General features: G+C 32.7%; 1 protein-coding gene across 1 annotated transcript in view; it reads right to left on the reverse strand.

The window, feature by feature from the left end:
* Positions 1-10,912: 10,912 nt before the first annotated feature.
* The window catches only part of Myo10a (unconventional myosin 10A), a 120,011-nt gene continuing 105,005 nt past the window's right edge, over positions 10,913-25,918 (reverse strand). The window contains exons 26-33 of the mRNA XM_076378361.1: positions 23,487-23,863; positions 20,263-20,566; positions 17,464-17,859; positions 15,356-15,540; positions 14,977-15,109; positions 14,541-14,745; positions 13,840-13,976; positions 10,913-12,628 (exon numbers count right to left, since the gene is read on the reverse strand). Coding sequence (XP_076234476.1) covers positions 12,398-12,628; positions 13,840-13,976; positions 14,541-14,745; positions 14,977-15,109; positions 15,356-15,540; positions 17,464-17,859; positions 20,263-20,566; positions 23,487-23,863 — 1,968 coding nt within the window. The 3' untranslated portion in view covers positions 10,913-12,397. The remainder of the gene's footprint in view (positions 12,629-13,839; positions 13,977-14,540; positions 14,746-14,976; positions 15,110-15,355; positions 15,541-17,463; positions 17,860-20,262; positions 20,567-23,486; positions 23,864-25,918) is intronic.

Genomic DNA, 25,918 nt, shown 5'->3' on the forward strand with positions numbered 1-25,918 from the left:
TTGCAGTTCCTTGAAAGGGGTGATTCAGGGGGTGATTTGAAACTTTCCTTATCAACTTTTTCCTTATCGAGAATGTAAGATGAGGCTCCAGCGGCAAACTCGTGCTCTCATTGGTCGGTGTTTTTCGTTAATAACTCGTTAACGAAGCCTCATCTTACATTTTCGCTAAAGAAAATGTTGTTTCAAATCACCCCCTGAATCACCCCTTTCAAGGAACTGCAATATTTTTGTAACATCCTGTCTACACATCGTTTAGTCTTAGATAAGTAACTCATCGCTTCTTTCTATCTTCTATACATAATCATGCATCTGACCGTTCCATCTCTTACTCACTGAAACTGAGTCATACGCCTAAACCTTTTATCAGTTCCGAACCTTACCCTCAAGCCCTTACTCATCAACCCCTACCTTAGAATACTCCTTACTCCCACTACCTCCAAAAACCAAACTTCCGATCTTATAAAGGCTTGCGTTAAGAAGCAAAAGTAGAGAATTATAGAATCAGAGAATCATAGAAACTAACAGTCTTATAAACTACAGTCTAAGTGTCTAGATCATAAGATTTCGTGTATTTAAGTTTAGTTGAATAAAAGTTTTTATTACTAAACATCGGAATCCAACATATATTAGGGTGTGATTAAATCGTAAGAATGCGTAAGTGTAAGAATGAGCAAATGTAAGAATGCGAGAAACAAATTATATGAGTATCACCAATCTATCAGTTGAGGAATATAGAAAGAAGAATAACACACACATGTATGTACACACGCATTATTTCTAAGAAACCGAACCGCATCTTGTGAGAACTCCTGCACTTTATCGCTAAGGCGTTACAATTATGCAGCGTAAGCTTTTTGATAACTAGCCCAGTCTAGACCGCTCTCGAGGGCTTGAAGCTGCATCACTTTTTGTAGTATAGTTGCAAGGTGTGTAATGGGGTATAGAGTCTGTAGGACTTATACCCTTTTCTTTAGTTTCCTTAGTCAGTTTTTGAGTCGAATTTCACTCGGTTAAAAGGACTTGTAGTTCTTTATTATTATTATTATTATTATTATTATCATCATCATCATCACCACTATTACTTTTACTGTTAAAGTTCATTTTTAACAATAAACGTATTTTAATCGCGTGTATTGCGCGCGTGCGTGTGTGTTTAGTTTTTCAAGCAGATAAGGCATGGATTCACTGCAAAACATAATATCAATTGGAAAATTGTTTTAAGGGGATACATTAGTCACTTGACTTTTCGAAATTGCCAGGTTGGTATTCTGCTGTTGCAGTTTCTGTTATAGACATAGTATTACCCTTGACTAAGTATACAACCAGACCTAACATCTAATCCAATGTATGCTCTAGAGCAATGTTAACTCAACTTTTAAATTCACAAATAACAGAACTCTAATACAATGTATCTTTTACTTATAGAGGTCTGACGTATCAGTAATTTCAATATTTAACACTTATCTACTATTAAAAAGTCTCTAGACTAAAATATACTGTTAAATCAGTATAACATAATTCCACAAATACTTTAAACTTATTAGTATAATTTCTCAAACAAACAATTGTCACTTTTAACAACTCACCAATAGATTTATAATTCATACTAACTCCTTTAAGCAATTATAGTATTATTATCAAACACTTAGCATTATTCAACACAAACTCCCAAGTATAAGTTTTAATTGAAACTCCAATATTCGCTCTGAAATTACATTATTAAACCTTTTCTTATCATACCTTCAACCCAATAGAACACCAATATAATTTATATGTAATACATAGGAACTCTGGGGTATCAATAACAACAATTAATGAATTCACTAAATCATTGCCTAACCTCACTGTAATATTATAATACTTGATCACATCTAATTCATACAATGTAACACAGTTAACATTCTAAAGTCAGGAACTCAAATACCACTCACCCTGTACATAAAACACTCCACTTTTAGAAAGTCCACTTCTTCTAAATAATAGAACCAGCAAAATCTGGTAAACACATGCCCTGTCCTCAACTCTTACATTCTGCAGATCCCCCTGCTTACAATCGAAAACATCGAACAATAGACTTTAAATTTCCAAGGAAAGTAACAGCTAACAGACACGCCCTCGTAAAATAGCTGTTATAGCCATAAAACATTCTCAAAGACCGCACGGGCGAGAGCCCTTAGTCCCTCAGCCAATTTCTCGAATTTCTAAATAATTCACACATATTTCAAATACACACTTCAACGTGTAGTCTGTTGATCGCTGAATATCTGCAACAAATAATTAATTAGAATAGAGTCACTAGTCAGAGCACATACAAGCTTAATAGTATAAACCGAAAGATCTAACAGACAAAAGTCCGAGAGATCGATCAATTAAACTTTAAACTTAAATCTTAGTATAAACTGAAATCAATAATTAACGATTGCAGAAGCAACGATCTACTGACGAGAACACGCACGTACACTGATAGTGATCGGAATCGAGGTTCACGTCGAGTAATAAATTAAAACTTAATTTAAAATTAAAAGTAAATTAAACTAGAATCAAATAAACTCACTCGCGAACTATTAGTGTGATCTCCCTGATCGAAGGAGCGAGCGTTCAGCCGACCAAAAGTTCGGAAGTTCACCGTCTTCTGATCACCTGAAACACAATTGTACTGATTTCGAGCCACTTGGAGTCGTTGAAGTCCTAGAAGCACGCGAATCTCACCTGTGATAGGGCGCAAGGCGAGTCACGGGCCCACACGCGCGAGCGCCTCGACCACCGCATGCACGCTTCAATCGACTCGCGGGGAGGGAAAATGCACGCGATCAATTGACTGAGAGCCTCCCCATGGATCGATGCATTTGTTTATCCTCCCGCTTGTGATGGGGATGGATCGTGAAGTGGCACACTCTCATCATCAATCCCGCGAATAGTTTATCTGAAAAGATTTAGGCTAATTAGTAATCGACTAATACTATATATGTTAAAAGTTACAGTAGTTATCCTCTTACATATAAATTGCTAGAGTCAATTGTAATAGCTATTAGAAGCACGCGATAAAGGGGAATACTTTACGAGAATCGTGATCGATCAATCAGAATCGAGTAAGTGGATTGAAAGTCGCGAGTACGTTAGTCTCTCCGTTTTGAGGAAGTAGACATGAAAGAAGGCGTCTCAATTTGACATCCTCATGAAGCTAATGTAATCTTGACTGATAGCCCCGAACACACGTTCGATATCAAGGACAGGGGAAACATTTCACTTTAGACTTTGAATTTAAAAAAGAAAAAAAATTTTTCTTTCCTTACCAAATTACGAATAAGTCACGTAAAATTAAATAAATTCACTAAACAAGTAGAATCAATAGTTTTAGAACACTGTTTCACAGGTAAGTAATGACTCTGGAAAGCTCGAAATACAATATCATAATTTTCTTACAAATTAAAATTAACTTAAAAAAATTAAAATCACGCACTCACTTAATTCCGTAATATTCAACTTGAAGTGAGCCTCGAGACTGAGAACTATCTCAGGAATTTACCAGCTTATCTAGAACATAAACAATAATATTTGTAATTAGTGGGGCCCTCAGATTAATCCCAATAGAATAATCGAACCATTTAATTACTATACTCGAAATTCTTGACGAAAAACAGTCTCGTCAATCTTTACAAATTGAACTCTAAAAACTCACATAGTTCAATGAACAAGTTAAATTTCTAACTAACGTATCTAGATAACATAGATTCACATAACTCAACTATATATACAAATAGTTATCACTAAACTCAATTAAAAAAAAAGAAAAAACCTTTTTATTATACACTTATGATACACCAGATAATAGTCTTCGCTACATTCTAATATTTAATAACATCCCAGACTAACACACTATATATTATAATAGATGAATCAATTTTTACAATTCTCCTCTAACAAGTTTAAACTAAACTTAAATCTAAACTGAAACTTTAACATACGCTCATTGATCATTAAGCTAGAAAAAGATAAGAAAGATAAGAAAAAGCTTTTCTCAAATTGAACTGACCGAGAACGAGAAATTGTAAATTGATCGTTGAGGTCCAAATAATATATCATAAACTCAAAAAAAATCTTTACTGACCCAACTAGATAAAGGGAAAAAGAGCTCAAATCGAAAAGAGAAGAGATACATATGTATATGTATACTTAACAGGAAAGAACAAGAAGTACAGTGATTATCTAAATAAGCCACAAAACATCAATAAAGGACTATTGAAATAAACAACTAATATCTAGATATCCACATATCTACAAGAACAAGAAAGGTAAGTGAAACATACATAGTCTTTAATTTCACTACAAACTAATAATAACAACAACTAACAATTAAATAAATCAACCAGAAAGAACGCTGATGCTAGACAATAAATATAAATGATATCTAACACTAATACTAATACTTTGATTACTAACATCAGCGTTTCTCAAAAAAAAAAAAAAAAAAAAGAGAGAGAAAGAGAGAGGGGGAGAGAGAGAAAAAGAAAAAAAAGAGAGTGTTCCTGTTTCTTTTATGTCTGTCCATAAAATCACTGTCATATACAACACTCATCAGTTAATTTATGAAGTAAAATATCTACAGGCGAAATGGAAAATAAATTCACATCAGTAAATAACCTAAGGAACTACAGATTATAACCTAAGGAACTGAAATTATCAATAAGAAATAAAGACAGGAACTACATATTAAATTGCATAAGATGTAACCCGACCATTTACAATGTAGTATTGGAAGAGGGAGCCGAGTGGTACGAGGCTGAAAGAATACAAGAAAAGGAAATACAGGAAAGAGAAGCAACCGCGAATAATATAATAGAGGAAACACTAAAAACAACGGTAATAACAAAAACTATAATAACAATGGTAGACCAGGAAAAAGGAAATAGAAACGGGAAAGAGGGGAAGGAAAATAAAATTGAGGAAGATGAGGACCAATGGCTCGACGCCATCAAAACGAAAATACAAAGACACAAGAATATTAACGAATTAGACCAATCCGGACTAATAAGGTAAATACTAATAAACAAGAAATCCAAATAATTAAATGCCTCTCAACAAACGTTAAAACAACAGCAACAACAATCAACATAGATAACAAAGTCACAAGGAACACATACAACAATGAGATTGAATTCATAATTATTTCAGACAGTGAGAATGAAGACGAGGATGAATGTAGTAACTACAGGAAAATATCTTACTCCCCCATACCATTGAACGAGACAGACGATACAGACACTGATTATAATAATTATTTTAACAATATTTTTGACAATAATGACAGTAGTGATATAGATTATTTAAATAACATTGAAAATTACAACACAGACAATAATGATTCAAGCATATTAATCACAAAACGAAAACATAATAGACGAAGAATATACACAAGCGACACAGATGAAGACGAGACTAGTACACCTAAAAAGATAAAAACCTCAAATAGGACTCTAATAGTTATATTAAATAGACTTACAAGAGAAACAATTAATAAATATATAAATAAAAAATAAAAGAAGAATAAGAAAAAAATATATAATAATAAATAGGAAACAAATAAATAAAATGGTGAAAAAAAAGAAAAAAGAAAAAAACTGTTTTTTTAATTAAAATTAATTAAAAAAAAATAAAATAAATAAATAAATAAAATAAAATAAATTTATAATAAATAAGCAAAGATATAGATAAATAGTACATAATCATGGACGGGCTTGGCAAACAGGTAAACTCCTTTCACACATAAATTAATATACTTAATATACATGTATACATATACACCTAGTATATATACTAAAAACCAGTAAAATCTTAATATAACATATTATTAATAACACCCTAACACCATAACTGTAATTGTTATAATAAAAACAATATCTCAACACTCTAACACACTATACAATACAGATCCATGTCTTACGAAGTTGCAAATCAATAACCCCGCTTCTTATCAGCAGAATGGCAACGCAAAAAAAAGTTGAACTAACGGGCACGCAACTAATCGAAACCGAAAGCAGCGATACCAACGAGGAATTCAATATAGAGGACGATTCATGGCCCACTACGCCAACGAACCCTGCAACGCCACCACCACCCTCACAGTCGCCACCTACAACAAAGGAGTCGACAGAGGAACCAAAGAGGAGCGAAAATGAAATACAACCACAGGAGGCAGTGGAGGAGGAGATCAGTCAAACTCAGGCGAAACACCCACGGCCCCCTCAAACCATCAATACGAAAGTGCAGAAATCGAATCAGATCGAAGCGAGGCCGGGCACATCAGACACATCGGGTGTAGGAGGTAGAAGAAAAATTGTGAAAAGGGAAGAAGACAAAAAAGAAGAACTAAAAACTGTCATGAAACTATGCTTGGCGCCCAAACAATATCCGAAAATAAAACTCAAAAAGGAACAACAACACAAAATATTTAGTCAAGTAATGAAGATGGGACTCAAGACGGGCATTAGACCCGTATGCAAAAAGATTGGATATAAAAATGGCTATTTCTGGATAGATGTGCAAGACGAAGGAACTGAAAAGTTATTAGTTAAAACGGCACAGGAGAGTGTAAATAGTCTAGGGATCGAGCTTGAAATATCTAAACAGAGTAGTATAGAAAACAAAAGAATTATAAGATGTACAACGTCCCTCACTGACCTTACGCCTGGGGAGCTCGTCCAGGCCTTTAAGATGGATACTAAGCAAATTGATGTTTCCGATTGGAAAGCTATCTCGGAACCAAGAAATGTCAAAGACGGGATCGAGATGACCTTTCAGGTTGGGGGCAGAACGGTCGGGTTCCTCAGGCAGAGGGGCATGACGTTGCCTCTCTTAGGAGGTGTATATAGCGGTACTTTTAAAATCCTAGTAGATTAAATGTTAAATAAATAATAAATATATAGTAAAAATGTATACAGTGTGTCCCAAACTAAGTGCGGGAGCCGGAAAGGAAGATTCCTGGGGTGATTCTAAACAACATTTTCCTTTGCAAAAATGTCTCGAAGCTTTGTTAACAAGTTGTTAACGAAAAACCTCAACCAATCAGAGCGCGAATAGCGAGCGCTCGGCCGATCAGCGACAGGTCACAAGCTACGCGGAGCGTTTGCTACTCACCGTGCTCGAGGCTTGTACAAGAAACTCACGACTTTTACACATTATTGCCAAACTTCTCCTAAAGTATTGGATGAAAAATTATAGAAAAAATTAGGGATACGCTAACTATCGTGACACATATTGTGGAATTTTTTCAGATTATTAAATTATTAGCCAACTCGTAAAAAAAAAAGACAATGTTAGTGTTGATTTTTCATAAACCATTGGATATGGATATTGGAATCAGGAACACCTTAGCTATCGCGACAAATGTTGTGGAATTTTTTCAAATTTTTAAATTAATTAACAAAATTGTAAAACATAAAAAACAAGAGACAAGAAGGTTATTGACCAATTTTGTTAAAACTATTGGTGGAAAAATTATGACAAAAAATGCAGCAACATGTTAGCTATCGTATTAGCTATAGGGGAGGCTTACCTATGTATTAAAGATTTGACGGATCTTTTACATGCACGTAAATGCATTTAGGTACATGTAAAATCAGGATCTCCTTTACAAACCACTTGGAAATTAAATTCAAAACAATGGCAAACCGTTTAACTGGTTTTGCTGTTTAAATAGAAAATATAAAATAATTTACTTTTCCGGATCATTTTCCTATCCTTCCCATAAGAAAATTTGATCTACACTTTTTTCCTTCGGAATATTTCAACGAATATCTGTTTATTTTTTCAATTTTGTTTCATAAAAATATTTTGAAAGATAGCAGGGCAAACAATAAGAATAAATGTACGGTCACTACATGTGCAGCGTGATAAAAAGTAAGGCTCGGTTTCAAGACGCAGACATCGAAATAGTTACAGGGATCCGAATACAGTTGATGTATTTAACTCCCGATGCAGCGACGAATTAGTCTCTGCTAGACATTCGTTGACCAAATGTTTAAGGGCAAAAGAGTTCCCTCAACTCGCTTTTTAACAACGGCCAATTCCATATTTCATCCGTCCGAATGCATCGAAAGGACTTCCATGGTGAGCGCGACGCGACCCTTGCGGCCGTGGGTCTCGGGTACTTAGGATACTCGGGTACTCGGGTCTTTAGAGGAGGCATGGCGACAAAAGGTACGCTTGGGGGTAACTTGGACCAAACCATAATAGCATTTTAGAAACGCGAGAGTAAGAATTGACATTTGCCTTCTCTCTCGTCTTTCCGAAGCTATCCGAAGTGATCCGAAGGGCCGAATTCACGTACATACGGCTCGTGCAATAGTGTGTATAGTGCAGGGGGAATCACAGTGTGGCTCCATCTTGCATTCATTAGGCAGTCACATGTCTGTAGATAATATTATTTCTGCAAAGAGAACTGTAACAGCAAATATCGACCAAGAAATTTCGAAAAGTCACGTGACTACCCTAGGCCCTTAATAATAGAAAGTATGAAATTCCACATTCCTTACTCGATATTGACACAAATACCACCAATCGATTCCTTACGTTTTTTCGATGAAAATGATACGAAATACGATATCATTTGAATTATTTATGAAGAAATTACATGGAAAATAGATTTGCAGAATTTTAAGCTAACCGTTAAAATTAAGGATGTAATGCATAATAACAAAGCTGATATTTTGTAGCAAAGTCATAACTCTTTGGCTATGAGGTCCTAAACATACCTGTCGACCTTGCCGCTTGATAAAAAATGGACATATTAATCCTTTTTATTCCAAAATCTCATAGGACATGTTTCGATTTGCCTTATGGATTGTTGGGAGTAGGCAGGTTTATTGTTATTAAACAATACCCTGCGATTTTCTACAAAGCGCGTCGAAGGATCATTTAACCGAAACAAGTATTGTTGAATTTTGTTGTCTTTCTATCAGGTCAGGTAAGTCATTCATTGTTTCAATGGCAATGATCACCATTGCGATTCGATCGTGCGACCGATATGATAGATAATGTAAAACAGTTTGCCAGATTACAAGCGGATTTTACAAAATGTTTAATTGCTTACAAATAATTAACGGAGCTCTAAACACTAAATCATTATTCTTGATTTTCGTCTTATTTTGACCTTTAGAATCGCAGCTTAAACTTTCTCCTACCTATAGCCGAACATCATGTACAAGTCAATATTTGAGATTGGATTGATGAGCGTGAAACTTTCTATTGTACTATGTCACAGTACTGATGCAGGTATTCAAGTTTCAAGTATTCTATCATTGTCAATTATCCATAGTTATTATTGTTATTTCTACATTGTTATTGTATTACTTAATAATATGTGTAATCGATTGTCCTAAATTACTATATCAATTTTCCTGTCATAATGTCCACAAGTTAATTGTTCAGATTACATTAGCTATTTGTTCAAATCTAAATACATATTAATCTTACTTTTTTGTTTCCTTTCCTTCGCGTCCACTATTAATAATAATTCAGTCTTGATAAAAGGGCTTATATGGGACTACAACTCAACAATTCTAAAATACCCTTTACCTTTAATAAGATCTACAATATTTTTTTGTGTACTGTTTACTCTCCGCTAAGGGAAAACTGCTCGGACACTTTTACAAATACGGCACGCAATATTATAGATTTTAATAAAATATTAAAAATTACTTGAAAATGAGAAGCAAATATTGTACTTCCTTTTGTACATTATAGACATATAATGAGTGTACGTCATATTAATCCTTCTAGGTCTCACTTACTTCTACTGGATTAGTCTATATGAGATTTGAATGATGAACAATTTCTTATAACCTTTTCTACTTTTTATGTCTTCCAACTGATGACTTTGTCCAGTATTCAACGTAACTATAAAATCTACGAAATATATAAGACTTGCAAGTACTTTATTACATCAGTTAATTATATTATTTATATTCTTCTCTGTCGTCGTTTACTTACCTACACACTACTAGCCAAAAGTTTTGAATTATTTTCTAGAATAAGGAAAACGGAGGTTACCTTATCCAATACACATCCTAAGTAGAATCATGTCTCGATTTACATTTTACCGACTTACCTTAATTTACACTTATATTCTCTTCATTTGCGATATTGTTCGGATTTCTAGAAAGTAATTAAATTCCTACTCATAATAAGAACTCATAATAAGTTTCATTGTTTCATTCTTTGTCAGATTGTCGTAAACAAAAAACAACATAATGTACGTTATATATTTAGGTACGTATTTGCATACGTTATTAATGTTTATAAATACTAACGTGGACAGAGACAACCGGTAATAGAATACACGATAAGTAAATCGCATTGCGTAATTAAGCAACCTTCAAATTTGATTTTCTTGAAAACAAAGCCTCGGATGAAAAAATTGAATACCAAATGTTTTTCCTTGTTTTTATTTACGTAGAATTACCCTCTGTATATTAAACTAATAGTTTAATATACCTAATGTATATTAAACATATGAATACTTAAATATATTTTATATCAGTATTAGGACTAAAGTCAGGCCGTTCTGAAATAGGGAACGTCTGCCGTTTCCTACCACACCCACCATCACTTCTTCAAACCCAGCACCCTTTAGTGCTACAGCCGTCCCCATATATGTACGTACGTATACCAATCGTTCTTTACTTCAGCCATCTTTTGGGTAGATCTTTTGCGATGTGTGTTGAATAGACAATCGATATCCCACTGGTGAGAACATAGAAAGGAGAGTCTGTAGCGCCAAGGGGTACCAGTCCTGAAAAAGTGGTGGTAGGTGTAGGAGGAAACGGCAAACCGAAGGAAAAGGAAAATCCTTGACTTGAGTAAGAAATATCAAATTTTTGGCCTCAAGTATGTAGCTACTGTAACTTCCTCAAAATCACGCTTACTTCTGCGATTTATTGAAAAAAGGTAAGGGAATCAAATATTCAAATTCGATCGTTTTCGCACATATAGAGATTTTAATATAAACTTCAACACCTCTGTTCACATCGATACGCATACGTACAATTATTAATATTTTCTTTATGATAACACACATTTGTTAGTCTTCTTCAAAAAGTACTTGTTAAAGATTAGTTTTTTAATCGGATTTACATAAGAATCTTCGTGAACCGTATTGTTTCTTTTTCTTACTCTTGTTTTATGTCAATAAAAAATAGTACTAAGCTGAACAGTTACTGCCATTTCTTTCATCATTGAAAACCTTCAGCCTGATCAATAATTTTTTGTTAACTCGGAAGACATGTGTTACCCGGAAGAAAAAGAAATCAATCGGAATCAGTAGCAACTGAGAGTATCGACGTGTCCTGCTTTGATTAACCAGCATCTAAGACTTTTATAAATACATGTGTTATATTTGACAGGACCGTTGTCCTCCCCTTTGACTCTCCATTTTTAAACATATCTAAATGCGTATATACAGAGCCGTAAGTAATTTCTTAGATACTTGAATATTAGGTTTTCTTCTCATGCCTCGTCTTTACTAACGTCGCTGTTACGTTTATAATTGACTCGCAGGACGAAAACGAAACGCTGTTTAACATAATAATATGATGTAACTGATACCAATTTAGGTTCACTATCAATTTTCTCAATTATTGTTTTCTTATTTGGAATCTGATTATTTTTATTGAGGTTGTGTCATTGTCGCATATGTTAGAATCGACGAACCGAAGATGGAAAACTTCAGACGGAAGATCAAAGTATGGAAAACATTTGTTTCTATACTTGAAGGAATCATAGCGATCCTATTTATAGCAGTAATATTTGTTACAATATCTTTACTGCTTTATTGTTCATAAAGGCTCTTATCTTCATAAAGGCACTGTTTGTGCTTCTCCCGTTTCTCGTTGCTGACAATTTTTAAACATATTTACAAATTGAAGGATATTTCAAATGAAACTGTCAATTTTCTTTGTTTTCATTAGGAAGCATTTCTATAAAATGCTTCTCTCATTAATAAATAAATAATAAAAGATTACCAGAAACATGTTACCAATGATCTTTTCCAATAGTAATTAATAAAGTATTTTTTAAGAATCATTGATCATTTTTGCTATATAGATCTTATTATATCTTCGATCTTCTTTGCTTCAATCGCTCAATTCGTTCGTTTACTTTTAAAACTCCATTAAAAAACTTGTCTAAGGATACTTGCAACAAGCAGAAGTGTATTCAAGGGCGAAACTTCTAAAACGCCTACAATTTACAAAGTTCTAAAAAACAGGTCCCCTTTTGAAAGAAATCTTCGTTCCCTGTTCTATCTCTTTCGATCCCTTTGAATACTTATTTACAGTGTTTTGTGCTCAATTAATCAGTGAAGAGAAACATTATTCACTGACATTTTCAATCTTCGATTCTTTTATCTCATCCCAAAACCAATGCCAGTGCTTTGAGTATTGCTCGCCCTTTGCTCCATGGTAATATATTGTCTGATCAGTCGTGAGATTTCATGAGCTTGTTCGGTTTGGAGCCTTGTGATCCGTTGTTGCATTAGATTACCACATTTCATGTCCAGGTAAAGTGTTCCTTCTTCAGATTTTACTTTCCTTGTCGAAATCACCTCGGAGTACGGATAATGATGCAGAGTTTCCTGTAAATATCATTTTATTGTCTTATATGGAGATGTTTGATAAGTGAGAGTTTCAGATACAGGATAAAGTTTCATTCACTGTATTTATTCTTATTGTTTATTATGATTTTAAGGTGTTTCTTAGCCAACTATGTTAGTCAAATGGAAGTTCGTTACTAAGCGCTGAATATTAAATTGGTATATTACTATGTAAATTATAATAATAATTTTTAGCACTGTTTAGATTTATTGAAAAAAGTTAAATTTTAATATAATGGTTGCAATACTGATGTTTAGCTACAATTGACTAGCTTTATTGCAATTAATAGACAAATTTTTATACAAATCTCTTCTTGCATTAGCAATTACAAAAAAGCTATATTGGCAATTTTATTGAAATTAATATATTCGCCTTATAACATTTTAATATAACTTCATTTCAAATTTGGTAACGTTCTTCAATATAGTTTTCCTGTTTCAGACATAAAAAGTAGCCGAGAAGTAGCTTTTTTCATCAAATGTATCAATTTATACTAATAATTTCCCGATAATTATACGGTAAACTGATTTTAGATTTTGCATAAGGATTTCTTATAATCCAAATTAGTGGTTTTCAAAATTTAAACGAAATCTTGAACTTTTGCATTTAGCTAAGAACTACCTTAAGATCTCTAATGTTCATATTCGACATATTCTACAGACAATAATTTTAATAAAAAGTATGATTAATAAATGTAGTAATGAGGTCAAACCAGTTTTTCAAGAAGTAGTATTCGTGTACGAAGGCAATAACACCAATTGAGATGTACACCTCTATTTACTACATTCAATTAGTACGTGCGATTTTGTAATGAGTGGCGTAAGTGTGTGCGTCACTGAATGGACACAAAAATGAAACAACTAAATATTAAGTACTGTTATACGAGTAAATTTTGTGTCATAGAAGATTACGGAAGAAAACATTTAACAAAAAGAAGACTTATGCTTATGGAGATCAAGTTCTTTGTGAAACTGTGAAGGAAGAATCTCGTTCTGAAAGACTTTACACTGCAGAAACTAATTTAAATATGACATACGACAAAAGTAAGATGTCCAATCAGATCCAACTGAGATTTGATAGTGAAAATGATTGACAGTGAAAAAATGTAGATGACCAGATGTTCAGAAAATGCGGAGTATTTACGAAACATAAAACCTAAGTATAGATATCTATCAAATATTGAATAACTTACGTGAGTGATTAAATCAATGAAGTGCACTCCATGTCTATTTAGTGCTAAAATATGGTCACCACCTTTCTCCTTTCCTTCAGGCACTCTTTTCACAGCAAAGAAGCTCGATCCAAATAGAGGCCACTTCCATAAGATTTCTGTAACACAACCAATATCAACATTATCATTTCTAAGATTGCTTCTTTAACTATTGGTAATTTAGGTTTAAAATATTATAGAAAGATCACTCAAAATATTGAACGCATTTAGGACCACATCTTGAAATACAGTTTAACTATTCTAAAAAAATAAAAATATAGTATAAACCCACTATATGAAATTTACAACTACTTTGAAAAACACTACCTAGGAATGAAGGAGAAGGTAAACAGGGTAAAAATAGAACCCTGTAGTGAGTTCTGCATATTACAGGATACCCTGTATGTGCCACCATTTTACAAAACAAAGTGGTGAAAGAATAAGAACTTTTTGGATTCGTAAATAACGTCATTATTGTTGTAACAATAACTAACAAATGACAATGATTTTCAAGAGGTAACACAATAAAATGGTCTAATACAATAGAAATAGAGTAGTTAAAAACTTGTCTCCTCTTTTAACATGGTTGTATATAATAACATTTGCGAATTAAGTACGTAAGTATAAGTCAACTAAATTTGTGTTTATAATAAAGAAGAAGAGTAATGCGTTAGAGCACTTACCAAGAACCTGTGCTTTGCAAACAGCCACGGTATTGTGTTGCACATTGCTCCATACTTGTTGAACCATGTTTGACCACTGCTGAGGCCGTGGCTCTCTCAAGCTGAGCACCGGTTTTGGTAAAAGATATTTGATCTCCTTAGTAGTCGGTTCGTGCGTCATATCTGCTGCTCTATGTAGAAGAGTTGCTATTTGCACCATATCATACTGAAAAAGAAAAGGAAGCACTTAGTTAAAATATAAAAAATATTAGGAATTAAGTGCATATTCCTTTTTGGGGGAAACACAGAGTTCTAATATTTGATATCTAGTCTGTAAGATGTTTCAAACCTTAAGTTTCATTCAAATAAGAGGGTAAGTTGCAAGTGAATTGCTGCAACAAGATAAGGTGTAAATGCTATGACATGATTTAAAATGTATGATAAAAGGTTTGCTTACGATCACTTCTTGAGGCAAATGTTCTCCAGGCAAAACCAGTAGAAGACCTTCCAAGTAGTCTGGTGCGATTTGGTTAAACACAACTTCTATGTATAGTGGTGCATCGAGTCTGAGAGGGTAGTACCAGACGGATCTATGTTTAAACGAATCGGCATTACTTTCATGAATTAAAGATGTATAAAAATAACAATATTTCGACTATCTTGTAATTGTACCGTTTTTTGGTGATAGACGATGGTAGTATGAAGGAACTGATTATTAAGGATGAGGTTTTTATTGATATTTAAATAAGGTAGAAAGCATTGTTCCTATCATAATTTTGAAGTTATATACATAAACATATAGTATACATATAAACACTTATTGTTAAAATACTAACCTGCAGAATATTAGATAAAAGATTTGATGATTTTTATGGAGTTCTGTTGTTACATCCAAAACATATTCGTCTCTAGCCAAGGGCATAGTGAATGCATCACCGTCAACGATACAGTACAAAGAAAATTCGTCCATTTCGTGAGGATTTCTTACGGATATTATATTACACATTTCTTCGATAACATCCTAAAAGAAAAGAAACACAATTAATACGTATTCAAACTTATAATAAATGTATAATATAATCCCTGGCCATCAAGTTAGGACTGCTAAAATTTCGAGATAGTAAAATATTCTGTTTTATACTGGTATAATTTACAGTTCTTTTCATTCCCATTTTTCGCAATCTGATGATCAGATACATTACATAGGTCTTTTTTATATTTCTCCTGTCGTTTCCCTATATTTGTGTATTAATTTTTTGTTAATTAGTCTTTCACAATAGAAGGCTAAATATATACAATAAAATATTTAAACGGCAATAGAAGGGGCAATTATTTTAGTTTAATTCTGTGTACGGTAAAAGTTGGATAACTACCTGTTTGGGGTCGGTAGCAGGCAGTTATCGAACGGAGATAAAGATTCTTTCCCCTTTCCATTTTTTAAGTATTTGAAACGTGGAAAAGGACAGTGAGTGGAAGAGAAAAAGGGTAGATGGTGAAGGTGACGTAAAGGAAACATCATTAACATAATACTAATGCAATGATAAAACTTTTTTAATTTTGTTAATTTTTTAATAAAATTTTTACAATCATATTTTTGAGGTTCTTCTGATAAAAATAACACCAAACATAAAATAATTCGGATCATATTTGCGTATTTAATGAGTGATAATAGTTCTTCTTTTCACCTACTAAATAAAGAAATATAAGCCGAAGCGTATTGTGTTTAGTCTTATTTTAATTAGAAAACCCTCAATTAAGGAAGTTTCATCTTTGTATTAGCGTTGTCTCTTCGTTACACGAGCTTAGACTGAATTACAATACTTTACCCGACCATCGAGCATCAATGTAAAAAAATGTTTCCTTTGTTTGACACATCTGATCCTTTCGACTACCGGATTTTATAACTGCCTGCTTCTGAATAATTGTAACTGCCTGGTACAGTTTCCTCATTTTTAAGGGTAAGAACATTTACCCATGTTTTCAGTTGATTTTAATTCAACCTGTTTCGTCACATGGATAGATCATTTGGATCATATTTACGTATTGAATGAGTGATAATAATTCTTCTTTTTGCGTACTAAATAAGTAAATATTATCCAAATTATAGGGTATTTGGTCACATTCTAATAAGAAAGATCTCACAAATACGCTAATAAAGGTTTCGTTAAAAAAAAAAACATACAAATATAAAAATTTTGTCCTTGCATTAGTGTTGTGTCTCTGGTACACGAGCTCGGATATATGGTTACCTTGCTCGGTCCCTACGTCGCTGTCGAGTTTCGGGACATTTTGAAAGGGGTCCTCTCTCAGTGGTGGGATGACTACCAGGCAGTTACACCGTAGATAGATTCAGAAAGTTATCCAACTTTTACTGTAATTTGTGGTATTTTTACTTCAGTTTACTTTGGAATTGCAGCGATACTGATGGAAGCCATTGAAAGATCAACATATCTTCTAGGAATTATCTTTAACCTGATTAATGTTAATGAATCAGTAAGGGTTCAACTTCACAGGCACGTAAAAATCAACTAATTTTTGTTCTATCTATGTAATAATCTATATTTATTATTAATTTTTATTAATCTCACTATATATGTATATGATTATTTACATATTTAGTAATAATTTGGACAATTAGAGACAATCTGCCATTAATTACACAGTGCTGTAGAGGAAAAAGTAAGATTGTTGCATGTGATTCTAATTCGATAATCGTATCAAATCATATATCAAATATGTATCAAATATACATATATTAAATACGAAGAAATTCACTGGCAGAGGAGAGTTAAGAGTGTGCTTAAATTAAAAGCTAATATTTTTTCTACTACAATCGATATCTTTAATATTTGACTATGTATTTACGAAGCTTCTAGCTTTCGTTTATGTTTTTCCACAGATATATTAAAGGAGAGTCCTGTTGCAATTTGTATAAATAACTCACCTGCACAACCGTAGTGCATTTTGTGTTGATAACCCTCTCAGTTCCACCTGGCAGTCTGTAAATCTGTCTTTTAGCATTTCTTCCAGCGCTGATAGCCATAATTTCATCGACGCTTGGTACGTTCTTCCTTCCTCCATACTTAACAGTCTTTCTAAGATTTTGTAGACACACTGTAGCCGTTCCATGATAAGCCCTTCTTTTGTCATACGCCGCTGTTTCGAGGTATTTGGTGAGATAAGGTCTCAAACCATCACTGCAGGTGAAGTAAGCAGCAACAATACTGAAAAGTCTCCAACCCCGTTGACAGCTATCAGGATTAGGACTCTTGTTATTCGTGGTCTGTTTCATTAGCTGGCAATAGACTTCATCTCGTAGTTGTTCGTATTTATGGCAGTGCTGCAATGAAATTACGTATTCAGAATTATATTTCTTCATGATTCTTAAGTTTTTAGTGCTTACTATTGTAACTTGCGGTAATCTAGTTTTTCGAAATAAAATACATCGAATGAGAGATGTAATTTATTTGTCATACATTGATTTTAATAAGACTTTGTTTTGTAACAATGAAAAAAGGTATTGAATACGTATTTTTTTATCAGCAAATAACCATGTCTGTGAAAGTAAGCCTCAAAGGTAAGAGTGAAACACACATTTTCCACACATAAATAAATATCAGTGTAGTATATGTATACATGAATAATATAGTTAGTAACAGAAATTGTAAATTAATGGTAGTAGTATGAACAGGAACTTTACTTTCTTATCGAGATATGAAGATAACCTTGAGTTTTTAATTATAGAATTATAGTTAGAAGTTATAGTTAGTTCAATTATAGTTAGAAGGCGCCTTCTAACGCCTTGTTGCAGTGTTTGCCGATTAGGCCCTTGAGCGCCCTCTGACATTTCGTAGCAGTGCAAAAGTTAGCGCTTACTTCCCCTTTGATGTTCTTTATACAATTTCTTTTACATTAAATACCATTTACTGAATACCTAGGTAAGTATTACTTTTTGAATCCATAAATTCTTACAATTTTGTACTCAGTTTTTAATACTCTTTTCAATAGCAGAGTCAAATTTTATACATTATAATTAAAAGACTCAAGGTACCTTTCATATCTCGATAAAAAAACTATGTGGAAAAAACTAATGGTAGTGTGTGTCCTCCTCCATACTCTATAACTTTTGTTTGAAACATTTTTCCATATAGCAAACGGTTTCCAAGTAATTAGAGTGGTAGGTCTTGACGAATCACTCTATATAATTCAGATGTGTAGATTACTGAGAGTACTGTCAGACAGTAGGCTTTCACTATAACTACTCAGAAGCATATTCTCGTGCATTTAGTGGTTCAAGAGTTATAATTTTTTGAAAAAAGTTAACACTATGCTTTGCGAATCTGTAAAATTAATATAATTCAAAATTTGAAAAATCCTTCGATATCTGTTTAAATATCACTAAAGACTACAACATATCCAAATTTGAACAAAATTCGAGATGTTACTTCGAAAAGTATCCGATTTCCCGTGGAATGAATCTTACGTAAAATCGTAAATAAGAGGCCAAAGCTTCAGTTGTTTGAAACTTCACCATCGACGAGAAGAGGAAGCATTGGTTTCACTCTCAATAATTGTGGAGAAAATTAATGACTAATTGTAATCACTGATGCGTCTTATTTTAGACGTTCATACGTCATTACTTTCATAAGTAATAGCATTTCTCAATAGAACGAGTAAATAGGAAAAATGGGAACCCTAATGCTGTGGATTTCAGTAAAGATAAAATTCCTTGAATCTTTTGGTTCTCTTTCTTGGCATGCCATTAAAAATGAATTAGGCTTAGACTCTTGAGAGAAGACTAATATCCTAAGATGTTTTAATGGATTGTTTTCTATACGATGAATCGAACATATCTGGGTCGTAGTGGACGATTTTTTGTCTTTATTTTGTTATAGCGCTGGAATTTAAGGAAAAAGGATACATAACTAATCTATGTCGAGTATATAAATTAAAAATTGTCCAGTAATCTAGGAAATAATTTTTAGAGATATCAAAGAAAAATATATTGAATGTATTGCATGTAGGTCAAGTGAGTGGTTCAGGAAATGCAATACATAGGAGAAAATATTAAATAAAGAGAAACTGGGTTTAGTAAGTGGCTCAGAAAATAGATTTACAAGAAAGAACTTCTTGTATACAATAAAATTAAATCAGAAAACAAATTCATAAGAAGTATGTACGTCAAAGTATTCTACAGCTTTGTAGGTACTCAGATGTATACTTATATTATACATTTAGACGAGTTGGAAGTTTAATTATTATCAGTCAAAGGAAAATACCTTTATGTATGTATTTCTTTGCATAGATGAAAACAATACAAAATTTTGAACTTTTTACTAGACAACATAGGGAGCCAATAACCATGAAGCCGTTCAAAAAAGCTTCGAGTTCCCAGTTTCGAAAGCTCTAAATTTTATGGTGAGGTTCTAGGAACTGTTTATCTTGGCGGAAGTAAGAACAAACTAAGTACGAGCGTACTATCAATCATATATCGAGAATTTTTTTTCATGAATAGCAGTAATTTAGGTTACTTATTATTCAAAATAATAACTTCGACCTAAATATACATCTCATATATAGATACTGCACTATTATACACTCAACAGCTTCAACGACTAATTGTGAGCGAGAGAAGCTTAAAGCTTTGAAAGTTTGAGTTTCATATAATCGTCTTCAGACTTTAAGGTTAAGCATTAAAGCTTCAAAAACTACAAATTATCATTCCACAAGTCTTGTAACTCACCATCAAAATAGTGTAGACACACTTGACTTCACTAGTATCTGGAGGTAGCACTTGATCGCCCATGTATCTCATTAAGCAAAGGAAACACTCCACAGCTAAAGCACTCAATTCAGGATCAAGCCTCAGTAGACTCTGTTCTATCGGCATAGGACTGTACTTAACGAGATCCACCTGCTCTTTCCAGGTCCACTCCGCACCATTTTGCTGACCTTTGCTCTTCTTATTCTTTTTTTTGCTCTTCAGAGACTCGATAACTTTAAGAGAACCACTTATGGAACCATCTGCTGTTTTCAACATTTCAAACCTGTAGAAAAAAGATAGAATATTAGTCTAGCAGCTGAAACTTAGTCTAACAACTGTAGGAAATTTTAATTGCAAAGGAGGCTATCGAGATTAATTTATTGACGGAACGAAACTTCATGTCACCACCTATGACACTTCAGGTGACATAGGTAATGGTCTTCCAAAAAGGAAGACGTTTCCTTGCAGGAGTAGTAAACCATGAATGGAATTTCCATTGCAAGCTATCGTTACAAAGAACGAAAAAGTCCCATTAAGAGTACTGGCTGAATGGTTATCTCTTATAACAGTCATGTTTATTAAGTTTACTGTAGTTAGATGATCCTTCTTTAACTTCATTTTAGGTAGCTTGCAGCTTTGTTACGTTTTCTTAGATTTATTTCTCTTATACTTTATGTGCTACATTCTTAATTTATTTTTAGAGTTTTTGAATGAAAAATGTTTCCCTTCAATGAATGTATAGAACACTATCTGAAGCAAAGTCCGCAAATGTGTGTGTTTTAGTTTACATACAATTTATAGTCCACGTGACTGAGTCGATAGTAATTAGACATATTCCATCTACGTAACCTTTATCAGTTACTTTTTGTTAGTCATAAATAATATAATATATCGCAGTTGGCTGTACATTTTTAACAAATTTATGCAAATACTTTCATATATTCCAGGTCAAAGTATAATGTCGGGTCATCGAATAAGAACCACGAATATTACAAGAAGTAGTATTTCCCCTTTCGTTGGTATTTAATTATTTTATTGTATGTATTTTGATTTTTGTTATAAAAGGCTAATTAAAAAAATAATTAACATGAGGACAGAAAAGGCATTTCAAACATGAAAAAGACTTTTGTTCCTAGATTTCTTATAAGTGATAACGCACCTCAGCGTCGAATCAAGAAAAATGAGAATATTAAGTATCGCCAATTATATAAAGGAGAATGTTTTATTAACTCGTAACTTTTTAGTGGTCCTAATTTAATGGCTTGTAACTATAGAAAGGAGACTAATAAAAATAGCAATCTTTATTACATGTACTTTGTAGATTCAACAACTTTTACTTTATAATTAGATTGAATTTCTATCTAAATTAAGGAACTTTAACATTTGCGCAAGAAATATAAAATGCACATAATATACAAAATTGTACAATATACTGAAACTAAAGTACACATTATAGTACTTGAAGGTACGATATATTATATTTAGGTATGTTTATGAAGATATAAACTTTACATAAACATTCGTGGTCTACTTATAACACTATCTAAACTCCATTTTAGGTGAAAAGCGTTTATTTTGTACAAATTAAATTTAGTTTTACGAAAAATACAAGTTAAAACATAGAATATTAAAAAATTGTAAAGGATAATTAAATATTACACACTTCCTTATGAAATCCATTTCTGCACAAAGTTTGACACTACAAGATTGTCCCATTCTTACATTCTTACAAAATACAATTAATCCCAAATTTGTTTATGAAGGACTATTAAATTGACGCGTTCAAGTTCTGAAGATACTTGAAAGTCTACATGAAAATTAAGAAAAGTGATCAGAAAATAAACATACAAGTTGTAAATGAAGAAAATGAAAGAAAAACGTACATCATAGTAATTTTTAAACAGTTAACTAATGATTTAATTACAGTAGCGAAATAAATTTAGATTACTGTATAAATATTATATATTTCGAACAGGCAGTTCAAATTCAACATTTACGGCAGTATGTATCCATATTCAATATTCTTGTTCTAATACAATTTTGTTAGTATTTAACAAAAAATAACACTCTGTAGCTTTTTCACGAAAGATAGAACACAGATATGAAACGGTTACGAATCGATTCGACGGACAAGTCCAAGCTTGACAGATCGGTTTTCAGTTATAGACACGAAACGAAACGTTTTGAAACGGTAACTCGCGAACGACGTCTAAAGAAGACAAGGGGGACTTAGTTGAGCGTTCACCAAGATGGTCGATACATACTGCTCTGAGAACCGCAGCACGTTATGCTTTCTCAACATGGGCAATTCACATTCTTGCGTAAGGCTGGCTAATTAGTCTTTAACATTAATTTCCCTTTTATTACAATGCCTCAATTTGACAAAGCGTCTTTGCTTCGAATAAAATTTCAAAGATGGGGATAAAGTATTTTTAAATAATCATTGATTCATGTCTGGTATAGTATGCAGCACTTTGTAAACTAAGAAATTAGAATTACTTAATTAAAAATAGTGAGTAGTGTCTTATTGCAATTTTCAGCGTAGGTAATGAAAATATCTAAGTAGGTGTTTACCTATTACGACTGAGATGATATGTTGTGTTGAAGTAAGTATTCTAGTAACCATAAGTCATTTATCCAAATTTGGGTAACTATAAGTCATTATGCAGAATTTTGATTTGAAAACTTCCTACCCAAGTTTTATGGTTTATTTTCGAATTCATTGACATTTTTAACGTTATTTGAAGAATAACTTTATTTTTAATTAAAAATCTATATAATTTTGTTTCTATGAAAACAAGAAACTTTTGTATTCAATATTTTGTTATAATTTTTCATTTTTAAAAAATATTCAAATTCCAGAAAAAGACTAATGCGATGCAATAAAGAAGCGAATATATTTTGATGTATTTTTTAAAATCATTTAATACATACACTTAATTGATCTATAATGTTAGTATAGACGTATACAATAATATCATACCTATATAGTATATGTATGTACAGAGTAAGCTAAAAGTCATTTTCGCATTGCGAAACATAATTTCTAGCAGTATTTAATTCTAATTAATACTTAAAAAGTATACTTTAACTAAAAAAGTTGGTAATGGACTAACTAACTGGTAATGGACTAACTGGACTGAATTGTGAAACTTGAAAAGTAATTACTTGTAGATAATTTTGACAGTAAACTAAATACGTACTTCTCTGTGCTCTGTCTGAAGTTCAACATGGCGTACTGCAAAAGAGAGTGTTTTCCGTCATTGACAACTGGCCCGCTCTCGTAAATACCATCCTCCTGTACCCTGCTATTATCTTCCGGTTGTCGCCATTCCTGATTCGGGCTAAGCCGTTGATTCTGTTGGTTTTTCTGATGATTCGTTTGATTTGTTGCCGACACATGGTTCGACACATGACTGGAGAGTACGTGATTCTCGTGATTCGAGATAACGTTGTTAGACTGGCCATGAGACAACGCATGATTCGAGGAGCCGTGACTCGTCTGCGACTGGATTGATTTCGAGATCTGGGACACGTGATTCTCGTGATGGTTCGACTTGTGCAGCGGCTTCTGATCAATCTGTAAATCAATCAGGAGTATTTGTTAATTTCCTTTGGTAATCAAGGGAGATTATTCATGCTTCTATGTATCTCTCGAGCAGTGATGTCTTCCTTTTGAAAAGTAGAGAATAAGACGTTTACATAAATAAAATACGATTTCACAGATAAAATATTGTGTTGCTGGCATAGCATACTTATGCTATTATTATTGTTAACATTTAATATAGGAATAAACTTATATAGGAAGACAACTGTGTAAGTATGACCACTGAAATTGTGTGGATACCCCTTTCAGCAATGTTTAAATAAATTGATATGGTTTCGTCTAAAAACGTGAAAGTGAAATTGATTTTTGGTTAAATTAAAAGTTTTTTGATCATTTTCACTATTGCAATTTGTTGACGGTATATACGTTATTGCTAAAGATGAATGCTGAACTCAAGGTCATTTGGAGGTTATAGTACTGTAAGTCATTGAACTCGTTTTAACATCAGCTACAACGCTGTCAATTCGAAAACATATTGTGTCATCTAAAAAAGTCGCCATGACTTTTTATTGAGAAAAACATTTTTTAGCAATTTTTAATATTGCAATTTGTAGCTGATAGAAATCTCATTTATTTTTATAGAAAACATTTTTTTTGAGATTATCGGACGTGCTCGAAAAATCATGCACACCATTTTAATGGGCATTCTGTATAACATACTTAATTCTTTTCAGAGATCAGTTTATGTATTATAGACTTACGACTCATTCTTCACTCCGGACGATTAATCCTTGATAATGAGATCAATGTATATAGCTATTGACAAATCAATTTTGTCTTATTAAAGACGTGAATGAAAGTGACTTTCATTTTTATTGCTCACTCATGTATTTTAATGAGGGTAATAAATGAGTCTATGTACGTATAATATGTCGAACAGTTTTGGAGGGTAGGTTCTGGACACGAAGACAATGAAACAGTTGTGCCCGCAAACTCTTACTTTTTTAGTTGTATGCTATTTTATATTGCATACGATATGATACTTTTTTTAAGATCCATGGCCATGCACCGTGTGCCACTCATTTAGAACATTGAGATATGTAAGTAGGGTAAGAGACCCTGTTACTGTGCCCGAGCCTACTATTGTGCTTTCCATATAAAATCTATATAAAACACAGTAATAGGTTCAGATACAGTAATAAGGTTACTTACCCTACACATTTCGGAGCCTAGTAGAAATATAAAGGAGATATCACACCGAATAGATAAGTATTTGCTGGGCCAACGTTTTATACAATATAAAATACATAGCGTATAATTAAAAAAGTGTAACTAAAAGCGTATGTAGAACCTACTTTAAACTGCTCTATGTTTTTCCTATTGTTTATGGGTTTTGGGCCAGCATTTTACAGAATACAAAATGGAGTATAACTAGAGAATTAGACACTTTTAGGTATATGTGATAATATATAAGATTATATTAAACCTTCAAATATTAAAACTAAACCTATTTTCATTTTTAAGAATTCTGAAAAGAAATTTGTAATTCTACATGATAAAAGCAGAGATGAGCAAAATTTGGGAAATCAATGACAAATAAACTTCTATACATTCGCAACAAACAAGTAAACTTTTGATTCACAAATTTATTTCAACACATAATCTAAGCTCAAAAATAACCTTTAATCGGGTAATCTATTTGATTAGAAAGAACTACTTTGCATAACTATCTGAGGTAAATATTTATTTGAAATAGTTCAAATAACAATCATCCTTAATTCATAATTCATTCGACCATGGTTAATTCAATAAATTCATGCAAATGGCGTATGTACAATAAGCTGCTAAATATATTATTGTGTTATTCACTTTAAAACTTTCAAATAGAACATTTTCAATCTTTCCAAGAATAGAGATAAACTCTTAGCTTTCATAATGAAATATACATTCTAAATCAAACGTTGATTTACTTTCTAATTCATTTTCTGAAAGTGAATCTATCTTTTTATGGACATGAAATACAACAGTTCATACAAGGTTCATACAGTAGTTTATTTTCACTTTATGAACTTTAAGTAATTTTTTCAT

This window comes from Calliopsis andreniformis, chromosome 5 (genome assembly GCF_051401765.1).
Source record: "Calliopsis andreniformis isolate RMS-2024a chromosome 5, iyCalAndr_principal, whole genome shotgun sequence".
Taxonomy (NCBI): domain Eukaryota; kingdom Metazoa; phylum Arthropoda; class Insecta; order Hymenoptera; family Andrenidae; genus Calliopsis; species Calliopsis andreniformis.